Genomic DNA, 16,852 nt, shown 5'->3' with positions numbered 1-16,852 from the left:
CCTGCTGCTGAGGGAAAGGAAAGGGAATAAATCCCCCTGCAAATTCAGCTGTAAGGTTCTCCTCCTGCTGGCACTTTTTTTTTCCTCCAGTTATAAAAACCCAGTGACCTGGTTTCTTTTGAGGAAAATTAGGCCATCTTCTGATGGCACTGGGAAAAAAAAAATGGGGTGCTGGGTGACACTGAAGCTTTCCTCCTCTCTGCCTCTTTGCTGAAATGTTCATGGGTATCAAAGTTTCAGGAGTTTAACATTTACCCAGCAGTGCTGGCAGGCCTCAGGGAAGTAAGTGTACTGTCTTTTTCTGTTTCTCTCTCCGGAGGGACTGAAGGCAGGATTGCTTTCAAATACACTTGAAAGCTTTTATTCCTTGATTGAGGGTTATGGAGGCCACCTCAGGGTTATGGAGCATCCTGTGCAGTAAGTGGGGAAAAAAGGAGAAGAGCTGAGCCTGTACCAATTCGCCTGTGAGGTCAACATTGGTTATATAACGGTTTTCCTGGATTATAGCTACCTATTGTTCAGTTGTGGGAATTCCTGTGTTTAAAAGGTGGTTTTCCATGAGTAGTGGGTGATAGACTGCAGGGGTCTGTGTTACTTTGTTGGCATGGCTGGACTTTTCCTCGTGTATTTAGATGACACTGATTTAGTTTAAAATAGCTTCTTATTGCTTTGCTTGCTTGCAGACCTGCTGCTCTTTCCCCTCATAGGTTTGTATTATGCAGTCCTAGAAGTTCTAGGCAAAGCCAGGCAAAGCCAAACTCAAGTTTACAGTGAGGAGCTGAAAGACCCCATGGTAGATATGACGGCAAATGTTTCTGGGGATGAGCAGTCACTTTTCCATAACCACAGGTTTGTCACAGAAGGTGTTGAGGAAAGTATCTGCATTTAATTTAAGATCTTGATTTACAGCTTCCTGAAGAAAAAAAAAAAAGGTGTTAAGCAGAGCAATGGCCAAAGATATCTTGTTCAAATTATGCATAGACTTAATAGAGATTAGGGGAGTTTCACTCATCTGTGTGGATTAGTTGAGCAGGTGAGAGGGGTAGTTCATTTTATGTTATAAAATATCTCCTGTAACTAAAAGTTCTGATACAGATGCTATTTATCACTTCTGACATACTCAGAGGCAGTATTTGCCTCTGGGAATATAGAGCTCATGGTTTGTTAGATGGGTTTAAGTATTTGGGGGCTTTTTTGCTATGTGACAGAACCTTCCGTCTGGCTATGAAGCCAGAGAGATTGATGGAGCGTGGGCTTTACTTACAATGCTTGAGTGACCCCAAAAAAGCTGTGTAAGCAAAAGATTAGCTAGTCCCTAAATGAAGCACTTGGGGCTTGTAATGTAGAGAGGGAAAAAAAATGTTGCTACAAGGCAAAGCAACACACACATAAAATCAGATCAAACCGCATGTGACACATACACATCCACCCTACTGGATACTCTAAAGGTGAGGTTTCACCATGAATGTAGCTGATCTAAATTTGCTCTAACACTGGGAAGGGCTGTTGTCCTCCCCACCCTGCTAACACCTGTACCCAGTGACCGGGTCTTCCCTTAAATTCAAGGAAAGGAGAGCAGTACCACATCTGCATAGAACAGTGCCAAAACTGCAGTCTCAGGTGTTCAGCTGCTTTGTGCTGTCAAATTTGGGCCTGCATTTAATCCATTGTTTTGCATATTTTAATTTTTTTAAATCTAGCTCATAATATCCAAGGACTTAATCACCCAAAGGGCTGAGGAGTGAGTTTAGGACAATAATCTCTTATCTGAAAAGAAAATACATAACTTTTCAAACATGCCATGTCTTACAATTGCGCAGTTACAATTGAATAAAGAACATTAAATCCATCAAATGTCAGAAAGCCAGTCTATCCACTGTGACTTGGCAGTTTATAATCACACTCCGTGGGTTGAGGGAAATTGCATTGTCTTTAATTTTATGATTTCTAAAGCAGTGGGAAATGGTATTTTTACAACAATAGGAAGCCCTCCCCATGATAACTTAGTTTGTGTATTAGTTGAGGTCAGTAACAGCTGAGGATGGATCTGATTCAGCTTTCTTGAGCTGATCTAAGCTAGAGGCCAATAAAAAAAAATCTTTTTTTTTTTTTCTCTCTGAGTCTCAGTTTCTTCAGCTTTCCAAGCAGATGCTGAGCTATGGTGAGAAACATGCCAAAAAAAGAGGTGAAGTGCTCACTGCATGGGAAGTGCCAGCAGGTCTACCCTGCCATTTCTGAGTGTCTCTTCCCTGTGTCTTGGTTTAAGGAGAAAAATGACTGCTGCAGCCGAACCCAGGACACCCTGCTAGACTTCAGTTCCCTGTGATAGAGCAGATCCTCAAACCCAGTACGCACATTTGTGCATGAAATGGATGCTAGTGCCTGTCCTCATTGCAGAGGTGTTGGTGAATTTTTCCAGAGCCCCTCACTGATGGGCTACTTTGTTGTCTTGTCAGGTTGTGGAGGAGAACTCTCTGGTCCTTCTGGTTCATTTCACAGCCCTGGCTATCCCAACAGATACCCAAACAACAGGGAATGCATCTGGTACATTCACACAGCACCTGGCAGCAGCATTCAGTTCACCATTCAGGAATTCGAGGTTGAATATCACCCAGACTGCAACTACGATGTTTTGGAGGTAAGAACATTAGATTTACTCCTTAAAAATACATGCTTTACTCCTCAAAAAGTTACATGCTTTTCTGTCTGGAGCAGATAATCCCAAGAACTGCAGGAGCAGAACAAACAATTCTACTGCAATTTCCCATTTCTGCTGTGGTTACAGTTAGGTTCCACAGGTGTTGTCACAGAAGCCACAATGCTCTTACCATATTCTGCTTTTATGCCTTTGGTGTCTGTATACCTTAATGAATAATGATGCTAGGCACTGTACACTTCCTAACAAGAAACAAAACTGCTTTGAAAAACTCAGTCTTGTAAAGTCCACCTTTTACAAAGAACTAAGTATAGAGTGCTGTACCATGGAGATAAAATTTCCTGATGTAAAGGAAGATAATGGATCACTGGGGAGTAACTAAAGTGAGACCTTGTGTAGGTCCTTGTGTAGGCCTTTGAAGGAAGAGGGGAGGTTTATAACCCTGAGCACTGAAAACTATGAAGATTCTTTTTACACAGAAAAAAGGGTAAAAGAAGAGGCAGTGTCCCAGTCAGCTTAGGGTGGTGGAACAAGGAGAAAACTGGATGGTCTTGTTACATACAATATCTTTGTGCTCATGCTGGGAAGCAGCCAGGTGACCAATCCCAGCTAACAGATTCTACTAGACTTCCACTGCAGGAAGAAGGGATAGGAAATAATTTCAGGAAGAAATTATTTAGAAGTATAGCTTTTCTAGATCACTCTCACTAGAGCCATTTGACATCATTAATGGAGGTACAGTGGCTGGGTCTTTCAATGTTAACACATTGGTGACATTTAAACGTTTTTGTAATGAACCCAAAAGATTTATTAAGAGATCTTACACCACTTCACTGGGGCCTTTCTCCTCTTCTCCTGGCTAACGTGATGAGTGACTGGCATACAGCTTGACAGGTTTCTGTCCAGCACCTACACATACTCACTGCTCCATATTCTCACCTTTGTAGCTTTGATTTCTCCTTAGTGCACACTCATCAGCAATATTCCTGGAAGACTTAACTCAGATCCTAAATATACAGTTGCCAGATAGATGATTGCTAAGCATTTGTGTGAGTAGAAGAGATGTGTAACTACAGCTTTCTGGCTCTGAAGCAGGCTTCCCTAGCTTAGCAATGAAGTGTAAGTCTTCACCAAATGGACACGGTGCTTTGAGTATCCTATTGATTTTGGGATTTTTGTGGAATCTGGGCATAAGGAAATTGTTCCATGAATTCTCTAGCAGCAGCATTGGCAAGTATGACTGCATGTCACATTCCTGACACAGTGCCTGTGAGTAGATGACCTGTGTTGGCTGGTTTGGCTTTTGATGAAGTCTGTTGTATTGCAGTATCATTGGTCTTTGTGCCTAAAATGACTCCATTGAAGCTAATCTGCCCATGAACTTCAGTTATGCCTCTGTTGCCCAAAGGAATCCATTAAACAGCTACAAATCTAAGTCTGCTGTGGTTGACCATTTCTTGACTAGTGCAAGGACAATGCCTACATCTGCAGGTGGGCACGCAGGCGCTACCATGATCCAGTAAGCATACAGATGGCTGGCAACCATTTGCTTGTCAATCTTTTGACTAGTGGTGGGGGCTGGCCTAAAACCAGTGGGTGGGTTGCCAGACACGAATTGCTTAAAGATTTGTTTAAGAGGATCGTACCGCTCGCTGCTCTGTATCCCTGAGTAAGGTATTCACCTTAGGTTTGGGGTTTTCTTTCTTTACCATTTCAAATTTATTTGCTATGCTTTAATTCTTTCCAACCTCACTCATTCATCAGCACAGATGCCCACCTTGCTGTTTGAACTTCCCTGCCTTCAGAATTGGCGTGCCTTTAAGTTGCTTATCTCCTAACTTTGACTCATCCAGTTCCCAACACCTGTCTCTGATCTGCTGACAGATAATCTAACATAAATCAACTTACTGGGGAAAACTGGTTCATGTCTTAGTGCATGATCAAAGGTTCTGCCTGGCAGCAAACAGCTTCCCCTGCCAAACTGCAGGTATTTGGTGGAGTTTTATGTACCTTGCCACATACATATTTTCTTTCTTTTGTTACAGAATTACACATTCACTGCATGATTGATATAGTCTGCCCAGAACAGATGATAACTCGGATTTAGCGGGGGAAAAAACCGAATGTGGTTAACCATTTTCGGGAGCTGCTCTACCTTGTAATCTTCCTTCTGTAGTTGTCTACGTAGGTCGAGACTGAAAACCACACACACAAATGTTTTAGAAGTGCTAGAAAAAGAGAGACTCCTGGTGTGCCTTTGACACAGTGTGTTTCAGTGATCACTAAGATTCCAAAATTCTTTCACTCTCACATCGCCTTCCCAAGAGTATCCTGCCTACCAGTTCTTCAGGTTTTGAAATCTGCTTTTTCTCATAATTATTCTCCTGATTTCACTTTTTCCTTATCTCTGAATAGTTCTACCACTTCCTGTTTTATTTCAAGCCAAATAACTTTCCAGTTTTAATAGGAAGTCAAAATCAGTACTAAAGTAGCTCTGTACCCTGCTGTTCCTCCTTGTGCCATTAACTCTTTCTAATCTCTGAAATAAGAAGCTGTCTTGTAATGAAAGTTCCCCAGTAATCACAAAATCTGGTCACCTGGGTGCATTTAGCTTTTGCTTAGAAACACCTTTATCCCTTCATGAGGGCAGAGAATTGTAGGAACATTCTGAGAGATCTTTCCCATTCTTAGAATGTTCCTACAATTCTTGGCTATTTCTCTTGCACATTTTTCTGAAGCATATTTGTTCTTGTAAAATGCAGCAACTCTCTTCCTTCCCTTCTCTTCCCTTCTCTTCCCTTTGTCAATGCCTCCTAAACAAGCTGTCCCCTCCATGTCAGTATCCCAGAACTGCCATATGTTTCTCCAAGACTGTGCAACAACAGTTGAATAAAAATTTTGTGTGTGAAATCCTCAAGTTCTCCATGTGGCTTCTGCATGCTCAAATGTTTGACACATTCTCCTTTTATCCTTCTCCTTGTTTCTTTTATGACACTCTTACACTCATTCTCTCTTCCCTATCAGGTTCTATTCCATTTACAAACATCCAGAATCAAAATTTCACTTGTTCTTAAAGGTGTTTTCTAGAAATATTTCACGGAAATAGAAGTCATCATTTTGGACACAATGAAAATTTTTGCATTTAAATGGTTTCTATTGAAAATATGTACATAGAGAAAAATGAGCATGTCTGCTTTCTTGAATTATGACATCTTTTCTTTAACATGGACCAGATTTTTGTGAACTATAATTATATTCTGCCACAGCAAGACATAGCTCTGAGCTGAAAAGGAAGGAACCCTGTCAATCTATTGCACTTCCAAGTCTTTATTAGATGCTTTGGTCTTGTCATTTAAATATAAAGAAACACCAAGTATTACCATAATTCTTAATTCTCTGTCAAAGCCAGTCTCTCTCTTTGCTGGCAGTTATATCTGAACAGGGATCAGTTTTATTCCCAGAAAATCTGTGTCATGAGGGTGACCAACCACATAAAAACAGCTTTCTGTTGCTCATAACTCTGGAATGCTGACTGTTAACAATAAATGGAGCTAACGGGGCAGAAGCAAATGATAAGAACAGATTAAAACCAGGGGCTTTATGGCAGTGTCATGCATCTCCGCTATGCCATCCAACACAATTTTATCTCTGGATCAGGTACTCTGGTCAGAGTAAATGTTTTTGTTCTTATTTTTATCTGTTTGCAGCTCAGATATCCTGTGACTTTGTGTGAACCACACCCTGGAATTCATTCTTTCCATCCATTCTCTTTTCCCTCTTCTTTTTTCATGTGGGAACTATTGGTTTTCCTCTTTGTAGCCAAAAGTAACATTTTATTGTTTTTTGTCATGGAAACACTCTAACTTGTTTTTATTCCAGCCCTTGTGAAAGCATCTGATTAATTGGACTGGCATAAAGAAAAAACGGAAAATACACTCCTAACTGTAAAGATCATGCCTTTGACTGGGCTTTTTGTTTTGAAACTGTGCAGAAGGCCATTGCCAAGCAGTTAATAATGCAAAGGAGGCCCACAAACCTCAGACTTCTACCAGTATTTCTTTCTCATCTTTAATTGTCTTCCAATAGGTCAACTATAACTGTTCATTTCTGAGGTAATACTTGAAATCAGCAGTGTTTATGTCAGGTTTGTTTCCTTGCCCGTGGTGTGCAGATGGCCCCAGGGAGGCACCAGGGATGATAAGAGAGGCTGGTCCATGGTGCTTATTAGATGCATATTATAAACTCCTGCTGCTTCCTCTGCCACATAGCTTCTCTGGGCTGGTTTAGATGATTAAGAGCATGTGTTCCTGCTAGATCTCATGCTGTGGCTCTGACTCAGGGAGTATACCACAAACACATTTTAAAGTCCACATTTTGAACAGACTTCTGACAGATGCAGCTGTCACTGAGCCTCACAAGCAGGCAAGCAGTAAGATTTCTCTGAAGACACTGAGCTTGCAGCAGACAAACATGCTTCTTCCCCATACTGTGCCTGCTTGATTACAGATTCTTAATCTGAGCTGTGATTTCATCCATACTGACTTCTCTTGAATGCCTTGAGATGATCAATTAGACATAGAAACCATTATCCATTCAAGTCATGCAGCCTCCCTGCAGAACGCAAAAAGTGCTGTCTCAGTCAAAATGAAAATCTTTAAGCTGTTAAGCCTATGTAATCAGCCATTAAAATAAAATACAGTCTTCTAAGCATCTAACACACTGTGACATTTATAAAAAAATTAATTCCTCCTTGCTTCTTCTGAGGATACAAGCTCCAGCTTCTGAGGTCTCACATCACTCTGGAGTCACTAGTTAAAGAAAAATTCTTTCCATTATACCTCTAATGGCAGAGCAGTGTCAGGAACCATGAGCAGTTGCTGAGCATACAATCAATCAAATTATGTAGCAATGCACTACACTTAGCCCTGGAAGTGGTGGGACTATCCCAGCTATTTTTAAGACTTGCTCAGATGTTTAGCTTGGACAGAACTCAAACTTCTTCTGAGGTTAAAAAGTATCCGGCAGAGCTTATTAAAATTTTGAGTTTCCCCTCATCTAAAAGTGATCAGAGGCAAAAGGGCCATATAGGAGGCTGGTTCTTAAAGTACTGTCATTTTCTGAGGAAGGTCAATGGATTTTGACCTTTTTGACCTGGGTTTTGACCTTTTTGAAGTTTACCAGACTCATAAAATGTTGGAGAAGGCTTGAGATGCTACTGGTGGGAAAACCCTGATGGGATTTGTTGCCTTATCTTCCTATTCTCTGCTTTTGTTGTTAGAACTTGCCATTCTCTAGGTTAGCTTTAGGGTTTATACATAACATGGTGATAAAATGAGAATCTAACTATCACTAGTTCAGTTGCTGAAAGACAATAGCACATTCTTTATTTAGTGTATCTCTTTTGTGGTTTTCCCCTTTGCAATTAATGTCAAGCTGACTTTTGCAGTTGCTGTCCTACCAGGGACATACCAATAGAAGGCAGGAGACTTAATATTGGGTGGCATTTCATTAACATGCAAGAAGCCAAAAAAATTCAATGCCTGAAGGCACTAGGTACCAGAATCTCTGGATTTGAAAATTTTACTGAGCAGGTGTGTTTTCTTCAGCTTTGAGGAGGAAGATTAAGGAAGATGAGACAGTTCCACCAGTTATAAATGGGTTGAAACTAAAATCCCACATCCCGTCTGGAAAACAAGAAACAGGATTAACTAGGCTTTAGAGCTGCCACCTCCTTCACTTCAGTTGGTTTAAAAATGCATTATAAAGTACACGATACTGCTGGTGATGTTTGAGAGAGTGGTGGTTGTCTGGTTTATAGCTGCCTGAGGCACACTGTTCTGAGTAGGAAATAATTACTATTAAAAGTCAAAACCTGTCTTCTCTGGCAAATATGTATGATATATATCCTTGTTTCCAAAGAGCGTTATGAAAATGTTTAATTATATGTATTTTTAATACACATGTATTATTTACTTGACCAAAATCCCATAGTTCGGATGTTGATTCTGCCATTGAAGTCAAGAAAATGGCAATGTTTTTTGTTTTATCAGAAAGAGTGGTGAAATCTAGCCTCTATTTAAAAGTCATTCTTAGCTGTGCCTTTAAACATAAAGGGTGCAAAATATCAGCAGAGCTTCCCGTGACGAGATACAGTTCGTCCCATAGCAGAAAATTCTTATTTAATGCATGGCTACTTTGAAATTATCTAGAATTTCATACTTGTGCCAGCTGGTTCAGGTACCAAGTAAACATGCAGAGAAAGTAACTTTATTAGCTACTTTACATTTAAAAATGTGGAATCACTTTCAATACTTACAGATTATTTTTTTTTCCTAGCTAAACAGTTCTCATGTATCCTGTGTGGCAGATGGGCTCTGAAAAACTTTGACAGTGTTTCTTCAATTTCTAGGTCTATGGTGGCCCTGATTTCCTCTCTCCTAGACTGGCCCAGCTGTGTGTTCCGAGATCAGCACAGAATCCATTGCGAGTCTCTACTACTGGCAATTCAGCTACTGTCCGTTTCAAGACAGATCTAGCAGTGACAGGGAAAGGTTTTAATGCCTCTTGGCAGGAAAATCCCGGTGGTGAGTATGCTGATTAATACTATGAGAAATCCAAGAAGTCTGAGAATCAAGGATCAGCCATCCTAGCATTTAAAGTAGCCAAAGAGCATAGGACTGAAAGCTGAAGGAGAATTTGGGTTTTACTGGATTTAGTAACACTAAGAGATGCTGAAAAACACACTGAGGAGAAAATTGTCTAACCAGCTGAGATCTAGACCTGTTTATGTATTTTGTAAGAGTCTACCTTGTTGGTGTTTCTTCTTTACATAATTAAACAAGACATTCCTGTAATTGGAAAAGAACTTCTGCATGCCAGCAGTTCTTCCCACCCACTCACCCACACAGAGTCCTTTATTAGCTGAATGCTTTTGGTTTTAAACTGTGAAGTGAAAAGTATCTGAGAACGTGGCTTAACTGGGAGAACTTGGCAGACTCCAAAAATATTTGGAGTGATTAATAAATACCTGAACTCTATAAGGTCCATCCCCCATGTGATTATTTGTTCAAAGCCTTACTGGTAATCAGTAAAAGAAGAGACATGCTTAAAAGACCTGACCACATGTCTCTCTACATGGGAGTTCTTATGAAAAGGCCAATTATCAGAAAATAATTGCAATGAAAAGTGAGGAGAGGCAGATTTTAATTCTTGCAGTTTTGCTTGATTAAGCACACTGATTCATTAGTTTGTCAAGGTTTATACTTCTCCATTCTCACAAGTTTTATGAGAAAGGCATGAGATTTTGTTTTGAATAAAAGAAGTATACAATGGTCCTTTGAATTAATCCCCTTCTGGCTTATTTTTTCTACTTAGGCCCCCTGAAGCTTTCGCATCCCTTTATGGCATCTTGCCTGTTGTACTCCAACCCCTCTCTAGCCTCTAAAATACTCACTGACCAGAATGAAATAACAGTATAGGATTTATCCTTCCAGCAGGCTGCCTCTATCTACAGCAGTCCCAATGTCTTTCCCTCACCCTCCTCCATCCCTTTTCAACATATAAAAGTCCACTTGTTTGTGTTAGTCCTATTGAAAACCCTGGCACTTCCCACACAGGATCTATCCTTTCAGGCTGTTCAGATATTCATGAGCACTGGAGCTATTTTGGTCAGAAATACCTGAGGGTGGAGTCCTCGGGAAGCCCTCAGCTGTGTGGATAGAGAAGTGGAAACTTGAGGCTTGCAATTGTTTTCTGCTCATGCAGAAAGTGGAACTCCTAGCTGCCTTGGTGTTTTCAGAAATGGTTTTCTCAACCCTATGTACAGCTAGGCATAGTCATTGCTTTCTCAGTGTGCTTGGTCTGTGGCATTCGTATGGATGGTATTTTTAATTGCTTTTTACAATATCTAAGATAGAGGAATACCAGGACTAATGCTTCAGCCTTTACAAAATCTGCTACTGGCCTGGGGCTAGAAAGAAATGCTATTCACAAGCATTGTTATTGTATATTCACAAATAATGTAATGTTATACTTTTCTGATAGTCGTTTCTACTGAATTTTGTTGTGGACAGGACACTTCAACAGTTGTAGTACTCTTCTTGCAAAAGTTTCATGTAGAAAATATAAAGATGGAGGTGTTTGTAGTTTAAAAATAGAGGTAGAATCTCACTAAGAACAGAAGAGCTTGTGATTAAAACCGATTATGTTTTTTTCAGGCTGTGGTGGTATTTTCCAAGCTACCAGTGGGGAAATCCATTCTCCAAACTATCCGCAACCTTATGATAACAACACAGACTGTTCTTGGCTTATCCAAGTTGACTCCAGCCACCGAGTCCTACTGAATTTCACGGATTTTGACATTGAAAATAGCCATTCGTGTAACTATGGCAGTGTTGCAGTAAGTAACAATAGAAATTTCAAAAGTTTCCTTAATGAGGTGAAATGCTTGCAAAAGAGAAAGCTTAGTGTGCAACCTAGGCTACAGATAGTTTCAGACTGCTAGTTCATAGTCATATTTATTCACTGATGATCTAAGGCTTAAATTTACAGCTAAATTTAGTTAGTTATTATCTAGTTCCCTTTGCTTCACCATTGAAACAGGCTTCACAAATGTATTTCTGTGTTCTTTCAAGTTCCCACTTACATCTGGAAGGATCTTTTCTTGAAAGCAGTGCATGCTGCATCCTGGCACGTTTTTCCTTTTGGTGGTGTGAGTTGTATTTAGTACTGCAAGAATAACCTTATACATAGATGGCTGTTTTTATGAGCTTCTTTCCCATTTTAGTGCAGTTTACCACTGCTTGCTCCAAGCCATAGGCTTGATTGCCCACAGTCTTACAAACTCAGGAGAGAGGGAGGTCTGCATCCAGAGGGAATTGTGGCTGGCTGGTTTTCTTCATGTATGCACTGTGTATTCAGGTGCTTCTCAGCTGTCTGTTTAATTGCTTCATTAGAGCCACTGCTCTCTTTAAAGCTTCGCATTGTTGTTGGTTTGTGAGCTTTTGTTGATGTCACAGAAATTCAAGTTGCTGCTCAATCAGTGCACAACAATGAAGAACTGCCCACATTTCCACTTGGCCTTTTGGGAACAGGGACATGAAATCCTGACCTTTGATGTCAGATTGCACTTCACTCAGGACAAAGGCATGTGTGATCAGTACCAGTCAGATAAAGCACAGTGGCTGTAGCCCCAAATCCAGCTTTCCTCTCCTTGATAAACTGTCATTCACAGAGAACTCAATTTGGCAGGAACTGAGACTCATTTGAAAACAACATCAGTTTTAACAGCATTGCCTCCTAAAGTTTTTTTGTACTGAACCAGAAAAAAGGAAATGTGTCCCCATTTTGCTGAGCAGAACTGAACACTTCATTTGGCCACAAAGCATCTTTGTACAATGACTGTTCATTATTTTTCTGATTCTGAAGCATAGGGAAATATGGTTCTGTCTTCTTATTTAAATTAGCTACATCAGGGGGGTCATTGAAAGGGAAAATCTGTTGGAAAAGCTTCCAAGGCTTCTATGATACAACACAGGAGTAGAAAATCAAATTGCCTGACAGAAACACAGGCCATCTGAAACATCAGTACTGGTATAAATGCCAAAAAGAATTCAGAAATTAAGGGCTAAATTCTGGTAAGACCTAGTATACAAGGTTCTCTTTTAAACTGGATGCCAATGGATGTACATACCTATCTAAAAACTCTGCAGAACATTCAACTCCATGAGCTCCTTGCAGTTACAGGCATAACTCCCATTACCTTTATGCACAAGATACAGGCACTGGGTTCTTAATCACTGAAAGGGATCAGTGCTCAGCTGTCAGAGGAGGTGGCTTTCTGCATCTGCAGAGCGGCAAAGCAACTTGCACGAGCAGAGTTTGCAGATCATTGCAGTGCAGTGACACCCCTTGTCCTCTGTTGCCATAGGAGTATGTGCTGTTTGCTTCTGCTTTTCGATTTCTTGGGGGTGGTAGAGGAGCAAGTTGCCCATCAGCTCCAGCTGTGCAAACACAACTGAAGCAGCAATGTCTGCAGGGAGAGAGTTTTAAATTTAATGCAGGCATCAACTGCTGACCCCCAAGTGGAAGGTGGTTTGAAAACTGATGACAGAGAATGCTGATTTGAAGCCAAGAGATAGCAAAGGACTCTGAGACTCTGTGTTTGAGATAGAGAAGAGGTTTTCAGTGCTAATATAGGGGAATCAGGAGGGCAAGAAAGGAATGGATGGGGTTTCTTTCTCTACCTGGTATGCCAGTGAGCAGAAAAACACTTGTTACCAGCACCTGGATGTGATTTGTGTCCATCATATTCCAAGGCTTGCTATATGCCCCACACATAGGAATACAGAGTGAGTGGTAGAGAGTGCCTGGAAATATGTAAGTAGAAGCCTGTTAGTGAATGGTTTAGGAATTGCATTCCAAAAGATGTGTAAATGGAAAATACGGGCAGCTAAGGAAGCAGGTGGGAGTAACACAGTGGTTCCACCCTTTTCTGTTTCTCAAATTTCTACTTATCTTTATGGAGTTTATTTGCTCTGTGAGTTCTCTTGGGGCTTCCCTCCACCCTTGAGCATAACATTCTTCCCCTTCTGGATCCACTCATTTTCTGCTGTGTTATGACCTAGATTTTTTTATTATTTTTTTTTTTTAAATATATATTTCTACTGTAAATTCCTTTCTATGGGGCACACATGAAAATGTTTTGGGTTTTTTTATTTGGGTTTGGGGGGGGGGGTTCCCTGTGATGTTCTCTATTATGCATTTGTTACGTGAGTAAAATGGAAGGAGGGAAAAGAGCCATGTCTGCTGCTTCTTGGCTATGCTGTAACTCCAAAAAGTCTAGTGCATTTTTCAGTTCAGCTCAGTGATTTCAGAAGGGAATCTGAGCACAGAATTCCAACCCTGTAACAGTAAACTACGGTGTAACTGCACTGAGCTCCCTCTAGAGTCAATGGATGGAGTGCACAGAGAGCAGTCCAGGCCACCAAAAAGCACTTCATTCACCCAGCTCATTTAGTTGATTCTTCAGTTTCTATGCCTCAGTTCTGTACCTTATCTATTCTCAGAAGAGATGAATATGTATTCATTACTAAATGAGGATATATAGCCTTTGCTTTTTCTGATCTCAAATATAACTCAGTTATTCTGTAGAAAGCATAAGATCTTTGAGAAGACTTTTTGTCACTGTCACCATACATTAGGAATAAAGTTCTAATTTCTCTTTGTGTACCAACCCATTTCTACCTGGAGAGTGTGTCTTACAACAAAAAAATCTGTTTCTTTGAAGGAAAATAGAGGGAAAGAACTAGTGAATGAACTAACACCTGCATTTTTTTCCCCTTATGTTTAACCAGTATAGCACCAGATACTACACCAGGAGTACTGGTCAGCAAGAGTTTCAAGTATTTAAGGACTCAAGATTTGAAGATGTGGCTCAGAAGCCAGTGCTTGCAGCACAAGGCTCTGAAAAGGGGAGGGAGAAATAGTTTGGTTTTTTTCAGTGGCTTTGATTAAGTAAATGTTATTTTTCCTTCCTGTTGCAATGTAGCAAGTAGTGCACAAGAATGTAGAAATGTAAGCCTCTGAGTGCTAGAGAGGAGGTATGAATTCATTTATTCCAGGTGCTGGCAGAGAGGATCTTCCAAGAGAGGACAGCTAGAAAAATGTGGAGTTTTTATAGCTCAGAAGACAAAAATTATCTTCTTTTTGTCATGTGCTTTTGCAAAATGCAGGATACATTTGAACAAGAAGTCAATGAATCACTCAGTTATGTTTGTTGTGGAAAGGGAAGAGCAAACTGCTGCTACGCAAAGTGCAAAGGAAAACTTGGCTTTTAAGTAAGCAAATGCATCATTTTCCTTTACTCATGCAGCCACAGAAATGCATTTCTCAGATGTTTTCAAAATAATTTAAGAAACTGCAGGGAGACACAACTCTTTCCTGAGCTAGTGTGTGAATATTGTGGTTTCTCATCTAGATTCAGGACTGAAATCCTCCCTATAAAATAGTTTAAGCTAACAAATGTATGAGCAAAAATGATGCAGCCATAAAATACCCATGTGTTACTGTTCCTGCTTAACTTTGTAGCTGCCATAACTCCTAAGAGTTGCTGCTGTATCTCCCTAATGCTTATGCTGAACTGTTTCTGGAATCAGATTTTTAGCAAGTGGAATCATTTCCAGGTTTCTGAAAGAGGAGACAGTACTATCTTCAAGCAAGCTGCCCAGAAACAGCAAATACACTTGATTTAGAAAATGTTTCTCTGACTTCATACTCTTATCCCAGTATTACCACAGAAAGACTTCATTATTCGAAAAAGCTCTTGGAATAAAACATCTACTTAGTCTCCTATGTTGCTCATCCTTACTGACTGAGAAAGCTCAACTACTAGAGTCTCACCACAGTCCATGTGTCAATGGTCATATCCTCAGCTGTGCAGAGTGGCACAGATCCAGCAAAACATAAACAAAAAGTTTATGTGTTGCCAGACACTCTCTCTACACTCTGTCAATGGAATACTTATTCTCAGTTCTAGCATTCACATAAAATCCTCTCGCTACTGTCTAGGGAAAGATAGTGCCTTAAATACTAAGTTTTGTTAGTCATTGCTTTTTTTTACATTCCATGGTTTGTGGTTTTTAACTCCAGGCAGTCTGTGTTATATACAGAATATACGTGCAGAGGAAGAACAAACACTGCACACTATGTATGATAGGGCTGACAGTGGCAGGATGCCAAGAGAAGAAAGTTGAGTGGATAGTTATTTTGAGTCTCTTTACCAGGTACTCATTTTTGCAGACATTGCAGTGCCCTTAATACTCCATCACGTGGTCCCCTGCAGACAGATAGTGTCATAGGCCCACGGGCAAATGTTTAATTTATGAATATAGCGTTGGCTGTGTAGAGTATGTCAGTGGATTAAGCAGGGGTTTTGTCCTTTGTTTCTCAGCTCTGAGGTTTATTTGAGACACATCACCTTTCAGCTACTGGTTGTTATATATTTTTTTTCACTAATGTGCTCAAGGACCTTTTAATGCTGGAGGCAAAAACACTGCACTGCATTATATAGTTTAGTTAGAAATCTTTAATTTGTTGGTGCTGCACTGCACTGCTGGAATCTGAGGCATTTTGAAGTAAAAGGAAACAATCTCAATAAGAAGTACATTTATTCTTTACTAATGGCATTACTTCACTCAAAGCAGGCTTTTAGATAGCTTTTAACATCCTAGCACCTGAATATCTTCCAGTCCTCCTACCCATATTTTTATCCATATTCTCCTCCAATTTATTATAGGAAGCTGAGTCACAGATTATATTAAATGACATGCCTATGGTAATGTAGAGCGTTAATGCTGCAACAGGAACTTAATTCAACTGTTGTTGCTGCCTAGAAGCCCAAAGGCTTTTCCTCTGTGGCTCATGCAACTGTGCTGATGGCTCCAGTGCTCACCACCTCTGAAACAAGGCACAAGGGCTCCAAACACAACAGCAACAAATCACATCTGCTGGAGTGCTAGGGAAGGTTAGTGGGAGACTCCGAGATGTGTTTTCTCTTATTATAATTTTGATGTCACTTAAGCTAGAAACACACTGGTTTCAACTTCACTTTCCTTCTTTGCCTGATTGTGAAACGGAGAGGAAGGAAACAAAATTATCAGCTGTAGGGGGTGAGGGGAAAGAGAAGGAAGGCGTTTGTGGTAAAATTAAAAGTGAAGTTTTGCAAACACCTCTACTTTCTTCCTCACTTTTTTTTTTTTTTAACTTTACCCTCTGCTTAAATAACACTTCATGTGTATGTGTGTAATTCAGCACCCTAAAGCTACTGTAAAGCACAGATATATGGACTCTGATCCTTGGTGCTGGGTACGTGTATATTTAAGCCATAGTCCTAGTGTCTTCTTTTTTTATATGCAGTCATGGTTTCCACTGATGCACTAGTTCCATGTTAGGAACAATTTAGTGGTCTTTACTGAGGCAAGGTGTAGGGTTTAACTGAACAAAAGGTACATGGGAACTCATGTTAGCCATTAACAGAAAACAATAAGCGTATGGGGATATCTGGATTGTTAAAGGAGAGTTGCTTTCATATCAGATACACACAGGAAGATGGTTACCTGGTGCATTTTTGTTACAAAGGCTACAATAGTTTCAGCCTGCATTTTTTTGAAACAGCCACAGACTTAAGGTAGGAAATGT

The 16,852-nt window shown here is 40.2% G+C and overlaps 1 protein-coding gene across 1 annotated transcript in view; it reads left to right on the top strand.

Annotated features, from left to right (window-relative positions):
- The window catches only part of CUBN (cubilin (intrinsic factor-cobalamin receptor)), a 141,955-nt gene that overhangs the window by 61,755 nt on the left and 63,348 nt on the right, over positions 1–16,852 (top strand). The window contains 3 exon segments of the mRNA XM_010018236.1: positions 2,457–2,638; positions 9,066–9,240; positions 10,873–11,054. Coding sequence (XP_010016538.1) covers positions 2,457–2,638; positions 9,066–9,240; positions 10,873–11,054 — 539 coding nt within the window.

Source organism: Nestor notabilis, unplaced genomic scaffold, assembly GCF_000696875.1.
Source record: "Nestor notabilis isolate BGI_N333 unplaced genomic scaffold, ASM69687v1 scaffold200, whole genome shotgun sequence".
Classification (NCBI taxonomy): domain Eukaryota; kingdom Metazoa; phylum Chordata; class Aves; order Psittaciformes; family Psittacidae; genus Nestor; species Nestor notabilis.
Note: the sequence above shows the minus strand (reverse complement) of the source record. Positions and strands in the feature narration are given on the sequence as shown.